Raw genomic sequence first — 24,668 nt, forward strand, 5'->3', positions numbered from 1 at the left:
AGCGACAGTTGCCTCGTGAGATCATTATTGACTTTTCATCTAAAAAGATTCGGGACACCATCCTATATAACTCATACAATGCGGATTTGGACTTTATGGGTTTGAAAGTCAAGATTTTGAAGGACGTTCCATTTCTAGTCCGGAAACGGCGTTTTAAATATAAAAAGTTTGTAGCACTTCTGAGGGACCATGGAATAAAGTACAAATGGTTATTCCCGGAAGGAATATGGTTCAGATATAAAGATCAGGCCTATAAGATATTATCAGAAGATCAACTAAAGGATTTTGAGAATAAAAACCCAGAACTCTGCTGCACCAAGAACGAAGAAAAGGAGGAGCCGGAGGGGGGGGGGAGGAGGAGAGCATCGCAACAGCAGTTGCACAGAGAGAATTGCGTCCGGGACCTAGAAGGGGGAGGAAAGTTTAACCAGAATTTGAAATGTTTATTCTCTGTATGATTAACCACTCCATCATTATTTTATGGAGCTATTTTTGTATTGACAGTATGAAGGGAAACATTGAAGTGTAGTGTTTAGTGTTTGTAGTTCATTCCCCCCCTTTTCTTTTTCCACCCCCCCTTTGTCCCTTCCCTCTCCCCTTTCCTTGTGATAGTTTTGTGTAGTGTTTAAAAAAAATAAAAATAAAAAAAAAAAAAAGATTTTCAGGATATATATGAGCTTTTGAGAGTCAATGTTCCCTTCTTCAGATACCTCTTGAAAGCTTATACCCTGGAAATCTTGTTGGTCATTAAGGTGCCATTGGACTCAAATTCTGTTGTTCCACTGCCAGCCAACACAGCTGCCTACTTAAAACTGTTTGGCCCAATGAAATAACCAGCACAATGCACAATTAATCCTTCTTCACGGCCATGCGCTCTGCATCCTGCTTTTGGGGGGGCGGGGGGGGGGACTTGGAAATGCCACTTCCCCTCCAAGTCTTGTCATTGTTGTGGACTGGCCACCAAGTAATATCTATCACGTGATTTAATTGCTCTTTCCCTGACCCAGTGTATACCCATACATTGTGAAGTAGAAAATTGAAATCTTGATGCCACAAGGAACTGAAAAGCATCGTAGACTACTTTAGACTCAAATTTACTGCAGTGAATGAGAGCTATGCAGGAACACAGTAGAACACGTTCACTGTTCATAGTAAGGTTCATAAAAAATACTGCCATCTAGATCGGTCCTCCTGGGACAGCTTTATCTATCATTACTGTACTTCCCTTAATAAAACTACCCCAAGAATGTTGCTTCTTCGCAAATCATGGGTTGACTGGGATCAAATAATTGCCCCCTTTTGGACTCAAAAATAATGATGTTTTTGGTAACCTCTCTGAGGAAGTCTCTCTTCACTTGTGAAATGCCCTAAACCAGAGCTAACGGGTCGTGCCGTTTGAAGCTCTGGTAGAAGAAAGGTTGCTTTGGCCTCTCTTGGCTGTTGTTTTTGTATCCTCAATTTGCCGTGGTACCTTGTCCTCTTGGGTGGGGCTTTTCTCAAACCAAAGAGCACTCTTCTCTCTGAGTCTGTCTACATGAAACATTTCGGCACATGTTCGTCAAGTGTAGGGAAACGCAATCTTAGCTGGGAAGTGTAGTTTTAAAAGATGGAGCTGACAGAGATCACTCCTCATAGGGTTTGTTAATTTCATCTTTGCCTCCCCAAAGGCTCTGTTAATTTCATCTCTCAGGTCTAAAACTGTGTGGGATCACAACCAGAGGGCAGCGAGAAATAGAAATGGGCTGGATCTGCCTTCCAGAGCTGGGCGTGGACCTGGAGACCTTATCATGGGCTGAAGTTTCCCTCCTGGCATTTCACAGCCTCTTCACACATCTCCAGTGTATAGCAAAGCCTTTGCCATGCTGCCAGCTCCAACTTTTTAAACTACCCTTCCTGGCTACCGTTGCATTTTCCGACACGTGTTCTTCATGTGTCAGATGTCTCATGTAGAGAGACTTTCAGTTGTGCAGATGAGGAACTGAACGGTGAAATGATTTCCTGGAAACCTAACAGGAGAACCCCTAATTCCATCTTGGAAACTTTGGGTGTAGAGGCAGGACAGAAAAGTTTTCAATGGACAACAAACCACAAGGTCAGTGCCCAGCCATTCATACCTGTAAGGCAGAGTTTTCCCATCTTCCCTTGTACTCCTGAAGCCCCTTAGGATGCCCAAAATTGTGGAACCTGCTTGGAAAAATAGCTTAGATGAAGGGACTGAATGAAGAAGGACAACAGCAAGAAATCTCCTCCTCTTCTCAATGAATCTGGTCTTGCAGAAGAGGGGAGAGAAGGGATTTCACCCCCTTGACCTTCTTCACTCCAGCCCAACTCAGCCTGCATTGCTGTTCATGTGCCCAGATTCCATGACTTTCCAGGGATCAGAAGGAGCTGCAGGAGTGAAGGGTAATACAGGAATACTCCGTATCCCATGCATGGATAAAAGCTAGGGTGTGCAGAAGTTGTCCCTGTATTTCAGCGGAATATCCAGATATCCACAGACACTGTTTAACACTTAAAATCACCCCAAATGGCTTTCAAGAACCACCAGTGTGAATGAGGTTGCACTCAAATGTGTATCTGGCACCCTTGCGTCTCATTCCACACCATGGCTTTGAATGGGACGGGTCTTTGGATGGGTACCAAATGCTCTTTCCATGTCTAGCCACTACCCTGTCCCTCCTTAATTTGGACACTCCACACCACTCAGCATTAGTGCATTTATTATTATTACAGATCATAACCAGCACATCTCGATCAAGCAAATTATACCGACGAAAATCAATAGTGAAATTTACAGACACGAGTATAAAACAGTATAGGTTAAAAACAAGACTCAAGAATCAAAGAATGAAACATGGACCATAGTGAACTCTCATTTTATATATCTGGTAGCATCTGTAAGTGTTCCTTGTGAGTTCTATAAGCGACAGTGAAAAACCTGGCGCAAGCCAATGAAAGCCGAGGAATTGTCAGATAAAAAACTTTTAGTGATATCCAAAGGAGGATTTGTTGAAAATCTCCTAAGCAAAGGTTGTAGGAAACTTGGACACAAATTGTTCTTCCCGTTCAGCTAAGTATACACACAGAGCCAAGCTGCAAGAGATAAATTACACGAGGATGCACACGGGAAGGGAGTCGCAATGTTAGCTGGGAAGCTGAGTTTTAAAAGAGATTGGAAGGCTTTGTCAATTTCCCCTCTCTACAGAGTCAGTAAAGATCGCTCCTCAGAGGGTTTGTTAATTTCCTCTTTGCCTCCTGAAGGAGTTTCACCTCCCCTTCTAGGAGACAAAGAGGAAATAAACAAGAACCCCTAAGGAGCGATCTTTGCTGGTTCTGTAGAGAGGGAAAATTGACAATCTCTTTCAGAACAGCTTCCTGGCTAACATTGTGACTCCCTTCCCGTAAGCGTTCTTGTGTAACTCACCTCTTGTAGTTTAGCTCACACACACACACACAAACACACACATGTGTGTGTTTGTGTGTGTGTGTATGATCTCTGCAGCCAAGAGTTCCCAACACCTTTACCTCTTGACAATTCTTTTACTTATGTCTGGGTTTTGTTACGGGCGTTATTTTTTGCACTACAAAACGGCTTGGTGGCACCCTGCCTTTCTCCTCCCTATGCCCGTCCGCTCCCCCTGCCCTGTTGACCACACCCCGCTCTGTTTTTTTCTGTCTTCCAGACCGATTTTGAGAAGGACGTGGATATGGCTTGTAGATCAGGTGAGCGCATCACAGGTGAGAACTCGCCAAGTGACCTGGTTTGGGGATTGAACTTGACTTTTTAAATTTACATTTTTTTAAAAATGATCCTGTTTGTGTCCTATTTTACTGCCTGTGGCCGGTGTGTCTGAGCTGTTCCTTGCTTGCTGTGCCCCCCCGAAGAGTTCCCACTTCCTGTATGCCAGCTTTCCTGTCCCTGTTTTTCTCTACGCAGAGGTTACTTGTTGCATCCAAGCACAGGCTTCGTCTGACACATTTTTGAAAAGACTCGGCAAAATGGAAGAGTTCATAAAATCAAACTTAGATGTGATAGGGCATTTGTCTTTGTCTGTTCAAATGCCTGCCTCACATATAAAACGGAACGAGGAGTTTATTGCTTACATCAAAAGGCCTTGTGGGTGAGGGCAAATGAATGCTTTTCTCTGCCATCTCCCTCCCAAACTCCTTAGTGCCAGGCCAGGAAAAAGTTCCGGAGGAAATGCAACATACAGAGGAGAAGGAAGTTCTTTTCCCCCCTACCTACAAAGCCTTCCACATGTAAAAATTAGACACCCCTCTGCTAACATGTGAATGGGCCCCTTGTTATATCTAGTATGGTGTCGGCTGGTTTCCCTTCATCTTTCTGCCATCCTAGCCTGCTTAGGTTTTGCTGAGAGACTAGTAAGGGTTCTTTTACGACTGTGGTAAGCCTGTCTCTGGGTCACTGGGACTGATTCTCATACCAGTTTTATTATGTGGCAAAGTCCCCATGAATAGACTTTTTACTGGACGCAGTGATCATTAATGGATTCATCTTATGGGTCCTTTCACAAACGTCCTTACTGCAGTAGAAAAGAGCATGAGTCTAGTAGCATCTGTAAGACTAAGAAAATTGGTGATATGGTATGAGCTTTCATGAGCCACAGCTCATTTCATTTGAAGAAGTGAGCTGTGGCTCACAAAAGCTCATACCCTACCAAAAAATGTTATTAGTCTTACAGGTGCTACTAGACTCGTGCTCTTTTCTACTGTTACAGACAGACTAACACGGCTACCCGTCTTGTCCTTATTGCAGTTCAGCCGTGTCGCAGATAAGTGGAAAGCAGAAAATCTGGGATCTAAGCTCATCGGGTACCAACACACAAGACCAAAAGGCCAACTCTTACTGACCTAGTTTCATTAGAAGAACCAGATGACTGAATAGTTTAGGACTCCCCTCTCAATTCGCTCTGGACTTTGCCTGTGCTTGGGGAGACTGTGGGTTGGATGGGTTCCTCACTGCCCTCTGCCTCTACTTCCCTCTTGCTCTTTCCAAATCTCGCACCCTCAGGCGTCCATCATGGTTCTACAGCCTTGAATGGGCCGTCAGTGTCAGAAGGAAGTCAACACAAGGCTCCACCTCAGGCCTTCACCCCCAGCTGCATCCGGCCCTTCTGCTCTCTGCCCATCCAGGACATGGGGCCTTCCTTCCTCACTCCCTGGATGTCTATACGCACAGCGGGCAAGCCACACGTGCCCAATAGGGCTTCCTCAACTTTTGCAGGCTCCATCTTGCATGAGTTTGAGAAGCCCTGTTCGGCATGTGTGGATTACGGTGTTGAAGCATGACTGGGGAATGGGGGAAGGAGAGGGGGAAGCATTGGCTACTCCAGGGCATGGAGAGGAGACAGACCTGAGAATGACAGAGATGAAGGCAAAGGTGCTCACAGTGGCAACAGAGGCGGAGCTAGAGCTTGTCCCTCCACCCCAGATCTGCTCCCTGAGTCCACCGCTTCACCTTGCCTCCTTAGAGAGCCAGCCCTGACCAATCTCCCTGCCTCTCCTTGCTTGAAGAGAGCTGACACTCTGGGCCAAGCTAGAAGTGACGAGTTACGCTTGAACGGCAAGTGAACAGACTCACGTGCATTCCTCCCTGTTCACTTGCGCTCCACTTGCACTCCACTCGATCACATGATCACATGCCGTTCAAGCGAAAGTCGTCACTTCTAGCTTGGCCCTATGCCTGCTGCCCACCGTCGCTCTGTTGAGATTCAATGAATGCAGCCAGCCTACCCCTTCCTTCAGTGCTCTGCTTCCCAGGCTCACCTTTGACATGCCGTAGGCTTCCCCAATGATCTCTCCTGCTTCTGGGCAAGAACACCCCTGGCTCACTCAGACCCTGCATAGCATCCCAATCTTCCAAACCAGGATCTCTCTAAGGCAGCTGTTTTTTTTTTAATCACTCTATATTCTCCTAGGACATTTCTTTTATTTATCTTCCTGGCTTTCTTCCTTTCCTTTCCTCCTCTTTTCTCTCTTTTCCATCTGTTTGCAGCCATTGATGTCATCGGGGATACTGCATATACGCAGCCTGTGGCCACAATATCATATTTGCCTGCCAGGGTACACTTGTCACAAAACCGTATCAGCTCTTGGTTGAGTGTAACGGGCATGTTTGCAAATGATGGTCACTTCCGAAGTTCTCGGCATCCCAAATTCCTTTTTGATGTTTAGAGTTCAGAATTGCCCAAGCTTCTTCTTGAGCTGGAACTACTGCACTGGGGGTATTTTTAATTGTAATATTTCAGACACTGTGGTGCACATTTATATTTGACAATGGGGCCTTCAGCAGGCCTGATCTCGTCAGATCTCAGAAGCTAAGCAGGGTCAGCCTTGGTGAGTAATTGGATGGGAGACCTCCAACGAAGACCAGGGTTGCAGAGTCAAGCAACGGCAAACCCCTCTGTTAATCTCTTGCCATGAAAACCCCACTAGGGGTCGCCATAAGTCAACTAGGACTCGAGGGCACTCTCTACCACCGCCATGCCTGCCTTAGCTTCCATTGCAAATAGCAGGAGGGAGATAATCTGGGCCAGGCAGTTCCAGTCATCCTGAAGTTGGTGGCCAGTTTCGAGAATCCTAGCTTTATTTTCTGATGAGTTACATGGTCTCCCCTGACCTGGATAGCCCAGGCAAGCCCAATCTCATCTGATCTTGGAAGATAAGCAGTGTCTTCCCTGTTTAGTAATTGGATGGGAGACCTCCAATGAAGTCTGGAGTTGCAGAGGTAGGCAATGGCAAACCGCCTCTGTTAGTCTCTTGCCAAGCAAACCCCACCTGGGAGAGCCAGACGTCAGCTATGACTTGACGGCATTTGTGACCACCACCTTCAGCTTATTTATCAGAATTTTCCCCCATCTGCATTACCAATGGTCATAGATCCAGAACAGTTAGCCATGTTAGTCTGTAGTCACAGAATAGTAGAGTCCAGTAGCACTTTTAAGACTAACCAACTTTATTGTAACATAAGCTTTCGGGAACCACAGTTCTCGAACCACAGTTGTATCTGATGAAGAGAACTGTGGTTCTTGAAAGCTTAAAGGTAAGGTAAAGGTACAAGCAGCCTGTGCAAGCACCGAGTCATTACTGACCCATGGCAGGGGGGGGGGGACGTTGCATCATGACATTTTCTTGGCAGACTTTTTTACAGGGTCATTTGCCATTGCCTTCCCCAGTCATCTACACTTTACCCCCAGGAAACTGGGTACTCATTTTACTGACCTCGGAAGGATAGAAGGCTGAGTCAACCTTGAGCCGGCTACCTGAACCCAGCTTCCGCCGGGATCGAACTCAGGTCATGAGCAGAGCTTGGGCTGCAGTACTGCAGCTTACCCCTTTGCGTCACGGGGCTCTTCACTGTTGAAAGCTTAGGCTACAATAAAGTTGGTTAGTCTTAAAGGTGCTACTGCACTCTTTACTATTTTACATTACCAATGTGTACATTGACTGAACAGTGCAAGAAATCTATCTGGAGGTGAGTGTATAGACGGATTTTATTTATTTATTTACAGTCCGCCTTTCTCGCTGAGATCCAAAGAGGATTACACAGTGCAAGTTAAAATATACTATAATCAACAGCTAGGACAACCGCTGAGCAAAGCACAATAATGGGCAACAGTTAGGACATTTAGTGAAAAGAGATACAATATGGTAAGGTAGCAGAAAATTTGAAAAATAAGCATAAAGCCAAGCACAGACATAAAATCTTTCTGCAACTAAGCATAACTAATTTTCATGGCATGTTTAACAATGTGGAAAGGTCCCTGGTAGACATATGTCTATGTTAATGCCAAGATTTTTTTTGTGTGATGTTTTACCGATGTGCTTACGCATTATTATGCATTGTGCAAAGAATGTGCTAATGCATTAATAAAACATCACGTGCAAAGAACCATGGTGTGCGCCAGTCTACAAATACCTTTAGCAAATAAAAATCCCATCAGTTTAGATGCAATCACATGTACTACTGCATTTAGATTGCTTCTTTGTTGCAGTGATTTATCAATGCAAATGTGCTCAACAGTTATGGAAACTGGGAAAATGTACCACTTAGTGGAAGGCACTGAACTCCGTGTCAAAGAGCACACACTCCAATTCCAGAAATAATTATAGAACTTATCCCAATTTACATTGAAATTGAGGAGGAGTGGGATCATGCAACACCAAGGAAAACTCCAGAGCCATGGAGGAAATCTGTGCCTCTCTCTTGCAAATGAATTTGCTGCATTTCTTCTTCCTATTCCGTAAGAACAGAATATTTTTCAAGTCAACCATCAAATCTAATGTGTGAAAAGTTTCATACTCTTTCCCCTCCTGTATTAGTCATTGATCCCTGCCATCTCTCCAGGTACTATCTCGAACAATCCATGTTCATCCATTCCAACTACTTGCCCACCTCTATGTATAACATTTATTATTTTTATCTTTGCATTGGGAAACCAGGGCCGTTTCCACTCGGCTTAACTTATTCTGCAAAATAGAGAAATCTCGCAAGAAGATGCTGTTATCACGCGAGATGACGCGATAACAGCGTCTTCTCGCAAGATTTCGCGCGAGATTTCACTATTTTGCAGAATAAGGTAAGCCGTGTGGAAACGGCCCAGAGCAGCTTGCAACATTATCATATCCCCCTCTTCCGTTTTATCCATTGACTCCATGTGTGGCACTGGAAAAATTCCGTAGTGGGGACTTTCAGAAAAGAAATGGAAAACAAAACGGCCCCTATTGTGCTCGCCTTCTGAAGATTCTTTACAGTGAAATCCTAAACAGAGTTACTCCATTCTAAGCCTATTGATTTCAATCGGCTTAGACCGGAGTAAGTCTGCTTAGGATTTCACTATCAGAATACTATGTCCCCATTTGGAATACTTTATACTGGTCACCATATCTCAAAAAGGATATTGTAGCACTGGAAAAACTGCCTAAAAGGGCAACCAATATTATCAAAGGGTCAAAAAAGCCGAAGAGTCCAGGGCTAAAGAAAAAGACTAACTGGTGGGAAATAGGAAGAGACCTTTAAAGTTATACATGGCATGAAGAAAGTGAATAGAGAGGACTTTTTCTCCCTGTTCCATCATACTAGAACTCATGAACACACAAGGAAATGGATGGGCAATAGATTCAGAACTGATCAAAGGAATGATAAATTTGTGGAACTCACTGCCCCTTGACGAAGAAGTGGTCACGAGCTTAGAGTCTATTTACACGAGACACCTCGGCGCGTGTTCATCAAGTGTAGGAAGAAGAAACATTAGCTGGGAAGTGTAGTTTAAAAAGACAGAGCCAGCAGAGATCGCTCCTCAGAGGGTTTGTTAATTTAATCTTTGCCTCCCCAAAGGCTCTGTCGATTTCACCTCTCCAGTCTAAAACTGTGGGATCGCAACCAGAGGGCAGTGAAGAATAGAAATGGGCTGGAGCTGCCTTCCAGAGCCAGGCTTGGACCTGGAGAAGTTGTAATGGGCTGACGTTTCCCTTCTGGCATTTTACAGCCCCTTCACACAGCTCCAGTGTAGAGTAAAGCCTTTGCTCTGCTGCCGGCTCTTTCCTTTTAAACTACCCTTCCTGGCTTCCATTGCATCTCCCGACACAGGTTCTTCATGTGTCAGACGTCTTGTGTAGGGTGACTCTCTGATGGCTTTAAACAAGGATTAAACAACTTCTTGAAAGATGAGTCCATCTGTAGTCCTGTTCACAGTGTACATCCATTTTTAAGAAAGACCCGGTGTGCTTTCACTTTACAAATGAAACCTGCATAATATTACACATTCAGCTATACGTGCATTGAATGTAACATGAAAATTACTGAATGCAGGTAGAAAGAAAAATCAAGTGTACACTGTACATAGATAGTATGTGAGTTCACTGTACTAATGAACAGAGCGAATGTCTCCTGGGTATGTTGTCTAAATGGAACCTCCATGTACAGGTGCAGTGTGCTGCTGAATACCCGTTGCTGGAAACAAGCCAAGAAGGCTTTTGCCTCTTAGTCCTGCTTGTCGGCTTTGGCCATTCTAGAAAGTGGGATATTAAGAATACATGTCACTTAGGTCTGAATCCAGCTGCAAAATTTCAAGACAGAGTGTGAGGAACTGTGAATCATGTTGGTACCAATGTGCCCTTCAGCCATTTCTCATTGGTTCCTTTCCTACTTTCATCAAACACCCATTGATCAAATACTCTGCTGTCTCTTTTCTTCTCCCTATCCTGGATGCTCTTCTTCTTCTTCTTCTTCTTCTTCTTCTTCTTCTTCTTCTTCTTCTTCTTCTCTCTCATGATCTCTTTTGGTACACAGACCTGGCAAGCACTGAAGGACCCCTTCCTCATTTCTGCATATCCCACCCCCCCATAGAAACAGTCTAATTAATATGGTTGTTGTGGGTTTTCCGGGCTGTATTGCCATGGTCTTGGCATTGTAGTTCCTGACGTTTCGCCAGCAGCTGTGGCTGGCATCTTCAGAGGTGTAGCACCAAAAGGCAGAGATCTCTCAGTGTCACAGTGAAAAAACAGAGATCTCTCAGTGTCACTGTGACACTGAGAGATCTCTGCCTTTTGGTGCTACACCTCTGAAGATGCCAGCCACAGCTGCTGGCGAAACGTCAGGAACTACAATGCCAAGACCACGGCAATACAGCCCGGAAAACCCACAACAACCATCGTTCTCCGACCGTGAAAGCCTCCGACAATAAGTCTAATTAATACTGTGATTCTAAACATATTGTTCAGAAATAAGTCCTATTAGACTGGGTTGGATCCTAAAGAACTATTCTGCTAACAGTGGTTTTTTTTCCCTCCTCTGATAAGAGGAACCTTCCAAGCTGATTCCAGTCCCAAACTGATGGTGATTCTGATTCCAACATAGTTTTGCTCAGAGCTAGGTTACCAGCTCCAGGTTAGGAAATTCCTGGAGATTTGGGGGGTGGAGTCTGCAGAGGGTGGAGTTTGGAAAGGAGAGAGCCTAATGCAACAAAGCCCACCCCCCCACCCGCCCCCCAAAGCAACCATTTTCTCCAGGGGCATTGAACTCTGTTGTCAGGAGATCGGCTGTAATTCCAGGAGATCTCCAGCCACCACCTGGAGGTTGACAACGCTAGCTCAGACCCTTCATACTTTAAAGGTGCTTCCTTGTTCAGGTGGTTCTCTAAGCAATGCAGCATGATTTGAGTCCAGTGGCACCTTAGAGGCCAACAGGATTTTCAGAGTGTAAGCTTTTGAGAGTCAGTGCTCCCTTCTTCAGACACAATGCAGCAGTGCAGACACGCTTACTCTGATCAAGAAGGCCAAAATCCAAGTCCCTTACGAAGGCATTTTCCAGCATTCTACATGTGTGGATGACATTGGCCAACAGGAGGCAATGAAATGACTGGCCTAACTAGTCACCTTGTTTTCCCTTCAATCACTCAGCCATTCAATAGAAGGCACACATCAAAGGACTTCTGTCACTAGTCCAAATCTCAATTTAAATTTGAGAGCTTTTGTACTGCTGTCCGTTGCAGATAATAATCATTTCCTTGGTCTCAGGCAGAGAAAAGTTCTCCCAAGTTTCCCCAGAGCCTGTCTTCAATTGTGCCAGCACATCAAAGCTGGTTAAAAATCAGTGTTGCCAAGCTATAGCATAAGGCTCCAATCATAGGTGGAAATTACCTGAAGGGAGCCACAATCCCTATCTTTCTCTGTTTCTGTGGGGAGGCTGCGAGTAAAAGAACTGCTACTTTCAATTGTTTGGCGAATGCAGCTTGTGAGTGCTTCTCTATGAAATTTGGCTTTCTTCTTCTGACAGAATGACAGCCGGTGATCCCAATGTATATAGGAAATTAGTGGAAGAGTCACTTGTTTCTTTGTAACTAATGCTGGAGGCAGGGCTTTTTTTCTGAGAAAAGAGGTGGTGGAACTCAGTGGATTGCCAGCACAAGAGGCAACTCTTGGCAGGAGGTGGTGCCCCTGGTACCACATGTGCATGCACAAAGTCCACGCATGCTCCCAGGGCCAATGACGTCACTTGGGGTCAGCTGGAACAAGGGGGGGTTCAAAAGTTTAAATTGCCCTCAGTGAAAATGGTCACATGGCGGTTGCCCTGCCCCCTGATCTCCAGACATGCTCTAGCAGTGCAGAGGGCAATCTAAACTCCCCTCTGTCTGGAGATCAGGGGTGGGGCCACCACCCATGTGACCATTTTCAAGAGGTTCCGGAACTCCGTTCCACCGTGTTCCTGATGAAAAAAAAAACCCTGGATGGAGGAGAGTTTTGCAGATATCATGGATGGCCAAAAAGACATATAAGTGGGTACTAGATCAAATCAAGCCTGATTTCTCCCTCAAAGCTAAAATGACAAAACTGAGGCTATCGTACTTTGGTCACATCATGAGAAGACAAGATTCTCTGGAAAAGTCAATAATGCTAGGAAAAGCGGAAGGCAGTAGGAAAAGCGGAAGGCCTAAAACGAGATGGCCTGACTCGATAAAAGAAGCCACGTCCCCCAGTTTGCAGGATCTGAGCACGTCTGCTAAGGATAGGACATTTTGGAGGTCTTTCCTTCATAGGGTCGCCATAGGTTGTAGGTGACTTGATGGCACATAACACGCACACACAACTAATGCTGCATGCAACTGTGTGTCCAGGTGTGGTCATCATGTTCACCAACTCATACAGAATGAGGGTGTTTCTTCTTCTGGAGAGAGCTGGTGCGTCTCTCCTGTTGGCCTCAGACCATCCTGAGATGGGTCTAGTGGGGCAGGTCCAATCATCTTCCAAGTAGCCTTCTTCCAGTGTAAGGAGCCTTCCTCCAGCGTAAGGGACCCTCCAACAAAAGAGCCACTTAAGCTGGAGAAAAGCCTCTTAGATTGAAGTAAAGCTTCAGACTTGAGCCAAAAAGAAAGGTATGAAGTTTTTAATTAATCAATAGACTTTGCTCAAAGGAGCAGTAGGAATGGGTTAGGATCCACACCAATACAGTTTTCAAGCTTTACAACAGGATACCCAAGGCAATTATGAGGCAAAATAATATTGACATGACTTTGGGCAGAGGCTCTTTTGGAGCTTCAGAACTCAAAGAAGGTCTGTGGGCATATAGTCTTCATCCCCCTCCCTTTCACCAAGTAATCAGAGCTTCTTTGGAAGTTGCCAGTTTGGTGTAGTGGTTAAGAGTGGCAGGACTCTAATCTGGAAAGCCGGGTTTGCTTCCCCACTCCTCCGCTTGAAGCCAGCTGGGTGACCTTGGATCAATCTCTGACTCTCAGCCTGGCCTACCCTACAGGTTTGTTGTCAGGATACAGAAGGAGAGGAGCATATTCGCAGGTTTGATTCCCCACTCCTCCACTTGAAGCTAGCTGGGTTACCTTGGGCCAGTCACAGCTCTCTCAGAGCTCCCTCTGCCCTACTCACTTCACAGGGTGATTGTCGTGAGGATAATAATAACACACTTTGTAAACTGCTCTGAGTGTGGCATTAAGTTGTCCCAAAGGGCGATATATAAATCGAATGTTATTATTAAATTGATTGTTGTTGTTTGCCCTTAACGGTAACTCTTCAACATTTCACGCAGAAGTTCTGTTTAACAAGATGTCTTTTTAATGGAAAATATTGTTTAAGATCCTTGTGCTAGGGTGGCAGCTGCTACCAAAGCAATGTTTTTTTTAAGACCTGCACAGCCAATCAGATCTCCAGTGGCCAATCAGAAGCCCTGTTGGGCAAAAACCCGGTCTGGCTCCTCCCACTTTCTAAAATCACATGGTGGGTGCTAGGAAAGATGCTCGTGGGCACCACGTTGGGGGTCTGCTGGTGTAATGGATTGACATGAAACACTGAAGCATATAAAATGAGAGGAACAGAGGAATGCAAAGCTAACAATTCGTAGCTATATTTCTTTAAAGCTACATTAAAAACGGATTGTGTCTTGCTTCTTTTGCATAACAAATTAATGGAAGACAAATTAAGATACCCCTCTGCATTTCTAGAGATAGCTAATGGATGGAAACTGCCAAAGGGTGGAAGTTCCACTGGGACTGTGTGAAGTCCAAGGTGAGAAGGGGAAACCACAATTCCCCATGGCCGCTTTTAATCTGGAGATCCGAGGGGATGTGCCTGGATGATATGATTGTGATAAATGCATTTGTTGCAACAGACAAAGCCTTTTGTGGAAGCCGCTAACATTGTGCTTCCCTCGCTCTGGCTTGTTAGTTCTAAATAAAGACATCAGTACTTGCCGCACCATGACGATCACGGGGACGTTGAAGCGTCCATCCCTGCAGGACGAGGAGAAGCTGAAGCTGAACCACCAGAAAGGTTCGTCGAATTTTAACAGTCTTCCAGCCAACGTCTCCAAGATGCACCTCCAAAGCTCCCCGCACTACCTGGGGGCGATCAACCTCAACGACTTCAGCAACCACACCCTCACCCTGAAGAAGGACAAGAGCCAGCAGCCTAAATCCATCTACATCTGTGATGGGGACATCTTCAAAAAGCTGGACTCGGAGCTTTCCCGGGCCCAGGATCAAGCCATAGATGCCAGCTACGTCATCCTGCCCACCAACACCTCCACCTTGAGGCCCAAGCCGCCCCCGCCACCTCCGCCCCCCAAGGATGATACAAAATACAGCATCAATATTGACCAGATGCCACAGACAAGACTCATCCATCTCAGCATGGCCACAGACCCAGGTTTTGTTGTCAAGAGTCCTCCGAGGGAACCGGTGGTGATGAGCTGTGGGGAGGTCCAAGCATCCCCTATTATGCAGCAGCAGCAGCAGCAGCAGCAACAACAACAACTGTCACCACCAGTGGTCAACAAATCTGGTGACTCACAGATGCTGAACTTGTGTGACACGGGCGATTCTGGTAACTCTGGAATGGTGTCCAAGAGCGAGACGGTCTCCACACTCTCCATGAGCTCCCTTGAGGTATGTAACCAGAGCATAGAAACATAGAGGTAGAAGGGTTCCCAAGGGTCATCTAGTCCAACCCCCTACACCAGGGGTGGGCAATTGTTTTGGCTCGGGGGCCACTTTGTGGGAGCGAAGGTTAGCGGAGGGCTGCACCATTTAAAATGATTGCATTCATTAGTTAACTTTGCATTTCAGAAAAGGTATAAATTGTATCATAAAAATCAATAAGTATAAATTAAATAAAATAGTGGCAGTTTTATTCAATTTATTTATTGTGCTAATTTCATATCGTGCACGGGAAGGAAATCTCGGTTCAAGGCGGATTTTTCTGGCTGTCTTGGCGGGCCACAAAAAACTCTGTAGCGGGCCACATGTGGCCCACGGGCCGCAATTTGCCCACCCCTGCCCTACACAATGCAGGAAATTCAAAGCTACCTCCCCCACTCACCCTTTATGCCCAGAGGAAGGCAAAAAACCTCCAGGATCCCTGGCCAATCTATCCTGGAGGAAAATTCCTTCTTGACCCCAATGTGCTGATCGGCATTACCCTGGGCATGTACGGGAGGGCCATGAGAGCCTAGCATCAGCACATGCTTTGCACAGAGAACTTTCCAGATTTTTTTTTTTTTTAAGGAGCTGAAATTGTAGGGCAAAAGGCCTTACCCTGGGATCTGGTAGAGCTGCCGCCAGCCACAAAAGACTACACTGGACTCAAAAGACCATGTTACCAGAAGTGGTCTCCTTGCAATAAAATAATTTGTGGGGGGATTAGCTAGCAAGGAGAATGGCTGTGCAAGAGGCTGGTAACTGGGATCTTATGCACCAATGTCTATGAGGATCCATTCCTCTAGAGAACCCTTTCAATAAGCAGGCAGATATTCAATCAAAAAGGGGGGTTTTATTTAAAATATTACAGATCAATTGCATGCAAAACACGCAGGACACACAAAGAGCTAATTAGAAAAAGAACCGGGAGGAAAGTTGGAGAGAGTTGCAGAGTTGGTTTTATAGTTGCCAGGTCCAGAAGACTGAGAGCATCCAAAGGAGAGCAGCTTCAGTGACCAGTACTTCATGGCAAGAGGAAGAAGGGCTCAGACATGCTATCTGAGGGCATGTGGAGGGTCCAGAACACACACACACACTGCGCACATGGCAGGACAGTCAAATATACTGTGTAACATGCCCTGAGGCAGGACTGAGAGTCTCTGCCCTAAAACAATGCCTTAATGGTTCTTCCCAGGGTGGGACAAAGGACGGGGAAACTGTCTCCAGGGTGAGACAATAAGGCTGGTGAACTGTTTCCAAGGTGGGACAATGAACTAGGAAGGTTTACTTAGGTCTTCCTGGGAGGAACTAGAGGTGTAAAAAGACTATTTGATGACCCACGATGGCTGGATGGGTGAGGCTACAACAGGAGAGTGGGTAAAGGGTAGAATTGGCAAGGTGTGTGAATGGATTCATTCAAGTGCTTCTGGAGACCTCCATTGTTCCATGGTTATGTACAACCTCTGGGGTGTGGGGTTATGTTAGTCTTACTTCTCTTCTCACAATCCAGTAATTTTCCCTCTCCTGCCTAGCCAGGCAGCTTGTCTGTGTTTTAAACACATGAGCAGAGGGGCTTATGATATCGCCATATGCATAAGCCTGAATATGGTGCGGGCAAGTATGACCACTTACAGCCAGTGGTTTCATTCAGGAGAATGCAGCTCTTTACATTAGAGCTTCTGTTCTTCTGCCACATGGTCTAATTCACTGAGGAACCCCTCCATTGATGACTAGCACCACACATCCTGCAATGGCAGAATACCTCTGCTTTATTTAATTTATTCCATGTTTTTAACTTGCCTTTCCTTCAAAGACCTCAGTGATCTGCATCACCTTATCCCACTATATCTTCAAAACTAACTTGCAATCCCACACCTTCACTGGAAGTCCCACACTTCTATCTGCTCTAACACTTTGGCGGTCCGTTGCATGAATTATCCCAGTGTTGATGAAGGATATGACTTGAGGGACAGTTTCGCATGATTTAAGTGCCCGAGGAATCTTCTCAGTGTGCTGACAATTACTTTGGGCTGTTTTAATGCCCTCCCTCTTGATCATCATGTGAGGTGGCAGCAGATAAGTCCCCTAGCCATCCTTGGCCATGAGCCGATGGTTGAGTATCTGCTGTGCAAGCAGAAGCTGCCAGGTTCAAACCCCAACATCTCTGTTTAAAAGGATCAGATAGTAGCTGTTATGAAAGAGCTGAGACCCTGGAGATCGGCTGCCAGTCAGGTTTGACAATATTGTCCTTTATAGACCAAGGGTCCATATGACATAAGCCCCACTCACTCCTCCACCCTCAGGCAAATTTTCCCTTCAAAAGGTTCAAGATTGCTTGCTATGGCTGTGATGCCTCTGGTAGTGTGTCTCTGGGTATAATGCAAAGGTCTTTTTGTCCCACACTTTAAAACATATATATTTTTGGCTAATATCCCGGCCCAAATATTTGGTAGGGTAGAAGCAAGAGCCCATGTCTTCCTCAAATGAAATGGCACTAGGGGCTCAAAAGGAAACAGCAAGTTTATTAAACAGGAAGGATTGGTATATAGGTAGGCAGGGAAAGAAAAACTGAGGCAAATTTTGATTGTAGAGCAAAATATTTCACAAGTATTATGCACAATAATCTTCTTAAAGCTTAGTTTCAGTAGTTACAGATCCTAAAAGTGAAAGACTGGTAGTTTCAGACTTAGGTTGCATTCGCAAGGTTCCTTCATAGATTTCACTTTACAGCTTAGGTGTTCTGACTTCAACACAGCACTTTCTACCCTTTACGTCAGACCCAGGGTCCTCCTCAGAGCCCAAACCCCTTTTTAGACACTGGGCAGGAATTATTCTTCTCCAAAAGACATAACTCTGAGTTGAAGGGGAGTCTCCTTTCACTACCAACTTCCTCTGCTAACAACACACTCTCAATTCTATCTGTGTAAATCAGTGCTGGCTTTCACTCTTAAGTGTTTTAACTAACGTCTTCTTTACATGTAAAGCTGTCCTAGTTACGGCGAACTTTTCCTTTTTCCTCATACAGAGGGATACTTGTCTGACCCTCTTTGTCAGACTCCAAACTTCAACTCTTCAACAATTCTGTCAGCACCAATTGTTACCTTCTCACTGGCCCATCACAGAGAGGAGGGAGCAGCTTGTCAATCATTCTACCTTCAGGAAGTTTTTTAATGCTTTCTCTTCCACCTTGGGGGCTGCACTTAGTAAACTTTCATTTAAAAGCCTGTTCTGTCACAGTATAAGGCAGCATCATGTACATATCCCTCTGTCCCTTCAGCCTTTCTCAGCTGCTGCCATGACATTGAACATTGTGGTATGCACTGGTCTCTGAGCCATTATTTTGTCTATCTATCATTAACATTAATTAATGTGCCAAAAGTCGCTACTTAGTAAAAGATGACAGACTCTTGCAATGAAAGTATGAAAGGGCATGTTTATATAAGACTTCATTCACCATTCTTTAATATTTACAAAACCTCTCCTGAAAAATAAAGAGCATTCATTTGCTCCTTCAGGTTCCAGCTAACACTAAACATTGACGGGACAGTATAAAATCACTTGGATTAGCCAGGGAGGACAATTTAATAATAATAATAACAACAACAACATTCAATTTATATACCGCCCTTCAGGATGACTTAACACCCACTCAGAACAGTTTACAAAGTATGTTGTTGTTATCCCCACAACAAAACACCCTGTGAGGTGGGTGGGGCTGAGAGAGCTAGAAGCTGTGACTGACCCAAGGTCACCCAGCTGGCTTCAAGTGGAGGAGTGAGGAATCAACCTGGTTCTCCAGATTAGAATCCTGCCGCTCTTAACCTCTACACCAAACTGGCTCTCTTAGCTTCTTTGTTTAGCTTCTTTGTTTGGAATCCAACAGTCTGCTGCATGGAGGGTGTGTGTGTGTGTTGTACCTCTGTTGTTGCTTCAGAGAGCATAAGGTATGCAGTTGTTCCCAAGTTCAGTCCCCACTCCTTGCAATTTGGAACATGTAAAGAGAAACAGGCCCTGACCTGGATAGCTCAGGTGAGCCTGCTCTTATCTGATCTCAGAAGCTAAGCAGGGTTGGCCTTGATTAGTAATTGGATGGGAGACCTCCAGTGAAGACTAGGGTTGCAGAGGCAGGCAATGGCAAACCACGACTATTAGTCTCTTGTCTTGAAAACCCCACCAGGGGTCACCATAAGTCAACTCTGACTTGAGGGCACCACACACACACACAAAGAGAAACAGAAATTGAAACTGGTACTCCACCAATTTGTGCTGTAAATGTTGAAATGATTTCACAGAGTGCTTTATCTCAGGGGACTTCTTCTGTGTAGAGAAAATTCAGTAGCAAAAATGGCCATGTGAACCAGCCTGTAAAGTGGAGAAAATTGACTGTCATCCATTAGTAATGTGTCTTTGTCTTTCAATCCCCAGAGACGGAAATCCCGGTACGCAGAGCTAGATTTTGAGGTAAGTGCTTTCCATTTTGGGGAGGGGGGATTATAATGAAAGACAGCTGAGATGAGAATAGACCTCCCGTTCCCCCAGGCCGTCGTCACCGTTAAAGGTGTACATTCACCAGCAAAACCCCATGCTAAAAGAAAGCTGAGAAAACTTATGAATTTTGATTTTCCTGTTGAAATGCTTGTGTTCAAATCAATCTCAGGAAATCTTTTGAGCCTGGGGAGCATTTCCTGAGCTTGTCATGCACACACATAAGCCGTTCTACCAAAATGAGCTAAAGCCGTGTAAGACCTTCTTTTGCTGCAGGCCTTGAGCGACCCCAGAACTTCCTAACCCGACTCTCTCTTGCCTGCTTCAGAAAATCATGCACACGAGAAAACGTCACCAAGACATGTTCCAGGACCTGAATCGGAAATTGCAGCATGCAGAAAAAGAGAAGGAGTCTCCCACAGTTGACAGCAAGGTGAGCTCTAAAACATCTGCCTGAAATTCCTCCTTTCAGGGTGTAAATTCTGATCCTTGCAAAGGAAGGAAATGAGAAATCCCCACCCCTCAAAATATGATTTGCATCTATCGATACAACTCCTCTGCTTTTCCTGCTGTTACAGCTGGGGTTGCCATTCTCCAGATGTTGACTGGAGATCTTCAGGAATTACAACTTATCTCCGGGCCATAGAGATCAGTTTCCCTGGAGAAAATGATTGCTTTGGAGGATGGAATCTATGGTATTATACCCCACAGAGGTCCCTCATTTCCTCAGTGGTCACCATCCCCAGATTCCACCCCCAAATTCACAAACCAAACAAACCGGTTCGTGGTTCGTGAAATGCAATGAACCACGAACTGCCACGAACCGCCATTTTCTCAGTTTGCGCCTATCTCTAAATCTAACCTAAAAAGCACACACTCTTTCGGCCTCTTGCAATTAATCAGCATAAGAATGCCAGCTACTTCATACATTGCCCTGTCTGAAACAACACTTCACTTATGAGTTCTGGACTCCCAACTTGTGTCAACCCAAATACTTGAGATAAACAAAGGTAGGGAAAAAACCATCCTATTCTCTCTTGTATACTTAGGCTATAAAACGATGGAGCGTTTCTTCGGGTGGAAGTGATAAAACAAACACTAGCGTAAGTCTTACTGCATCTTTTGCCTTAAGGAACCTCATAGACATCCTTTCGTGCCAAACTGTACCATGATGCATGTCTTCAAAATCTCCCGTAGAACCACTCCTAGCCCTCTCGGTCCCAAGCCGAGCACCCTTTGAATGCCTCTCTGACCACTCACCGCACCTGGCATCACACAACAAAGAGGACCTGGGGGGCAGGTCTTCTCCTCCATCCATATACATTTCAAAAGCCTTGACTGCCTTGCTCCCAGTCCCAAGCCATCCCTGATTGAGAATTGCCTTTCCTTGCCTTGCACAGTATCCCAAGGCGTTTCCCATCTTTCTTAGTAGCATGTTGTAACCAAGTTTTTTTCCCCTCTACCATTAACCAATCAGCCTTGAATGGAGCGGGAAAAAATAATCAAATGCTTTGCAAGACTCGGTTGGTGGGAAGCTACCTTTGGCGTAGGGCTGGATTTATGCTTTTGTACCATGATTTGATTATTACAATCTTCTCCACATTCCATTGAGATGGAAATTTAATAGCATGCTTGTGCACTTGGCTTGCTTCCTTTGATGGAATTACTGTGGGATTAGGGGGGAAATGTGTAAGAAGGGAGGGCAGCCAGGCGGCTTTATTTCTCTCTAGTGAAAAGCAACTGCTCAGGATCAGCTTCTTGGACACACAAGCAACCTAGGTCCAAGTGGAGCTGGACATCCTTTGTAGAACTTTCTCAACTCGAAACGGGAGGGGGAGGTTGGGAAGGAATGGAAAAGTTTTATGAAAACACTCCTTTCTCGCACGATTAACTTTCTTCGCTGCCACAGTTGCCCGTTCCTGTGGTCCACACAGTGAAAACAATCACATGTCCCTCAGTCAACAAGCACCATTCCCCCCCTCTTAGTTTACCTGTGCCCTGATCTGGCTTCCCCAGGCTAATGTGATCTCATCGGCTCTTGGAAACTAAGCAGAATCAGCCCTGGTTAGTACTTGGATAGAAAACCACACAGGAAGTCCTGGGTTGCAAGACAGAGGCAAGCAATGGCAAATCTGTTAGTCTCCTGCCTTAGAAACAAGCGAGGTTGCCATAAGTCAACCGCAGTTCGATAGAACTTGACATTCATACAGTTTGCCCACCAGATGTCTGTTGCGGATTCAAATGTGGCTTTTATTGGCTGCACTTAGTTGCCAAAAAGTCAGTTTGAATTTTTGGGTTTTTTCCCCTTTATTTTGTAATCCACCTTGACTCTTAGGGCCAAGCTACACATGACGAATGACACTTGAACGGCAAGTGTATTTCTCCCTGTTCACTTGCCCTCCACTCAATCCACTTGCCAGGCAAGTGTCTTTCGTCATGTGTAGCTTGGCCCTTAGTGAGAAAGGCAGTCTTTAAATGAAGCTATTAGATAACAACAAGAGGATAACGATTGGACAGTTGCAAACGGCAGTCCTACTCGGAACGTGCCACATACATGCACTGAATCCAAGTCGCTGAAGGACCAAACAATTCCAGCTCAAATATCTGGTGGACCGTGATAATAATAATAATAGAAAACAGGACAGGAATGCTAGCTTACAGGGAGAAGATTTATTTTTATTTTCGTTTTTCATCTAAACCAGTGCCTTTTTGTTTTTAAAAAAGTTGCTGGTACTCATATATAAGGTTGCACCAGTTTCCACCATTTCCCCCTTCGGGATAAAGGACAGCCCCACCACAAAGTAGCTGGTGAGTACCACCACCCAAACAGCCTTGTTTTATACCAACCCAATGAGAAGCTATTTCTGCACCCAGTCGGGGCTGGGTAGATCTTGGGCCAAGAGAGTGCAGATTCAATGCTACAGAAGTACAAGCTATGCAGTCATAAATTCCCGGAGAGCTGATTATGCAAATCGATTTCATCTGCATCTGTTTGAGAGTGAATGCCATAAAGATAGTCAAACGCTTGCCCTATTAAAAGGGCTGAAATTAATACTAAGGACCAAGAGGCCATAATAAGATTTGCGGTCAAAACCCTGAACCCTTCCCCCCACGCGCACTTGTTACCACCAAGAACCCTCCACCATCCCCCATACACCTGTGAGAATTTATGCAGAGATTGAGCCGATATTTCCAAGCTTTCCTCTGCACCCATAAGGGCTATAAAGTTGCTTCCAGTCTATGTGAACTAGAAACATTATTTAGGTAATAAACACATTCTTGACTCCAGTCTGCATAAGAGGTTCCTAAAAACTTCCCTATACTTTCTAGTTACTCAACTAATCTCTGCCACCCAATGAAAGAATTGGGGGCAAGTCTTTCTTCTAAGTATCTATTCTACACCATTCAGATTCCTTAGCTATGTTTAAGAGGACAACACAAACCATTCTTTGTGGGTTGTGGCAACCAGTGGGTTGCCAGCACAGGGGGCAACTCTTGGCAGGAGGTAGTGCCCCTGGTACCACATGCATTTCATGCTTCCAGGACTGCATACTTTGGGTCAGCTGGAACAAGGGGGAAGTTTTTTAAAGTTCAAATCACCCTTGGTGAAAATGGTCACATGGCCGGTGGCCCCGCCCCGTGATCTCCAGACAGAGGGGAGTTTAGAATCTAAACTCCCCTCTGTCTGGAGAGCAGGGGCGAGGCCACCAGTAATGTGACCATTTTCAAGAGGTGCCAGAACTCCATTCCACTGCATTCAAGCCCTGACTATAAGTCTTCCTGTCCCTTGCCCTGTCAACAGTCACATGAACTAAAGGAAGGGCTTAGAAAGAGTCTATCTCTTCCTAAACTTATGTCCCAGTACAATTTATTTGGGTAATACCCACTGAAGGCTTATCCAACTGGCTACCACTGACTATTGGGAGCTGAATCTGGTGGAATGATCTTTAATCTCTTCCCATCTTGGCTGTTTGGAAGCATTGCACATAACTGTGTTACTGAACATACGGCATATCTTACCTCTTCCTGTAACTCCCTAATATATCCTTTCTGTACTTGAGGAAATGATGAAGCAAAACGGAAGTCTGCTAGAAAAGAAACTTTTCTACCAAGAGATAATTCTTCCAAGAATTAGGGCGCCCTGTTTTAGCACTAACTGCATTACTCAAATGTGCAGTCATTTCCAAGCTCAGCCTGGATGTTCCTTAGGGTTGCTGACCTCCAGGTAGGCCTGCATACGTAACAAAAGGCAAGACCCAGCTAAATTGCACAGAAACAAGAGAGGGAAAAGAACCCGCCAAGTCTAAAGTGTATCCAAAATTTACTAGAACAATTTAAAGTGTCAAGTGCCAGGTAGGGCCTGGAGATCTCCTATAATTCAATTGATCTCCAGACTAGAGATTGAAGCTGCCATTTTCTCCAGGGGAGAGCAGTTGCCATGGCCTACCATAAATGTTAGGTGAAAGCGCTCCCCCGATTCCCCTGTCCACAGGTTCTACCTCCAAACCTCCATGAATTTCCCAACCTATTGTTGGCAACCCGAAGTCCTCTTGGCTTAGCCTATGGCTATTAAAAGTTCAGAGAAACTCTTTGTTCCCTAAAGGCCTGGCACTTGCTTTGAAGGGGATAAAAGCAACACATCCACAGCCTCTGTTCCAGGGAGGCTTTGATCCGTGGTCAAGAGGAGGGACTGAACCCAACAAGGGCTGCCTCTTCTCTCTCAATGCATCCATCAACCTTTTGGAAGCCTTTCATCAGAAAACTGGTTGTCAAATGGAGCCACGCTGAATCTGTACATGAAGGGGGGAAGTGTACAAACGTTAGTTTGCTTTATTTTCTTATCTAACCCTGCAATGGAATAGTTCCGGTTGGGTAGCCGTGTTGGTCCATAGTAGAAGAGCAAGATTCAGGTCTCGTAGCACCTTCAGAGGTTGACGTGATTTCCAGGGTGTGAGCTTTTGAGACTCAACACTCCTAAGGTTCTACGGGACTCAAATCTTGCAATGGAATAGGTGGCCTTTATTGGGTCAACTAAACAAACTGCACGCAGAAAGCTCTCATCCAAGTTAGAGAACCAATAACTGTTTATTTACCTGAAGAAATATATTTATGTAAGTTTAGTGGAGAGAAAGAACTAGCAACTGATCTAACTAGCTAGGATGGCTTTCGATTGAAAGTAGGCCATCTCTCTCAGGAGGAGACACCATGCTGGCTCTCCTGGTGCATGCAGGGAAGAAGAGA

The 24,668-nt window shown here is 45.2% G+C and overlaps 1 protein-coding gene across 1 annotated transcript in view; it reads left to right on the plus strand.

The window, feature by feature from the left end:
* ADGRB1 (adhesion G protein-coupled receptor B1) overlaps window positions 1-24,668 on the plus strand; it is a 357,612-nt gene that overhangs the window by 324,747 nt on the left and 8,197 nt on the right. The window contains exons 29-32 of the mRNA XM_054985938.1: window positions 3,684-3,723; window positions 14,194-14,912; window positions 19,368-19,403; window positions 19,756-19,860. Of these exons, the coding sequence (XP_054841913.1) occupies window positions 3,684-3,723; window positions 14,194-14,912; window positions 19,368-19,403; window positions 19,756-19,860 (900 nt within the window). The remainder of the gene's footprint in view (window positions 1-3,683; window positions 3,724-14,193; window positions 14,913-19,367; window positions 19,404-19,755; window positions 19,861-24,668) is intronic.

The sequence above is a fragment of the Eublepharis macularius genome, chromosome 7, assembly GCF_028583425.1.
Source record: "Eublepharis macularius isolate TG4126 chromosome 7, MPM_Emac_v1.0, whole genome shotgun sequence".
In the NCBI taxonomy this organism is placed as follows: Eukaryota; Metazoa; Chordata; class Lepidosauria; order Squamata; family Eublepharidae; genus Eublepharis; species Eublepharis macularius.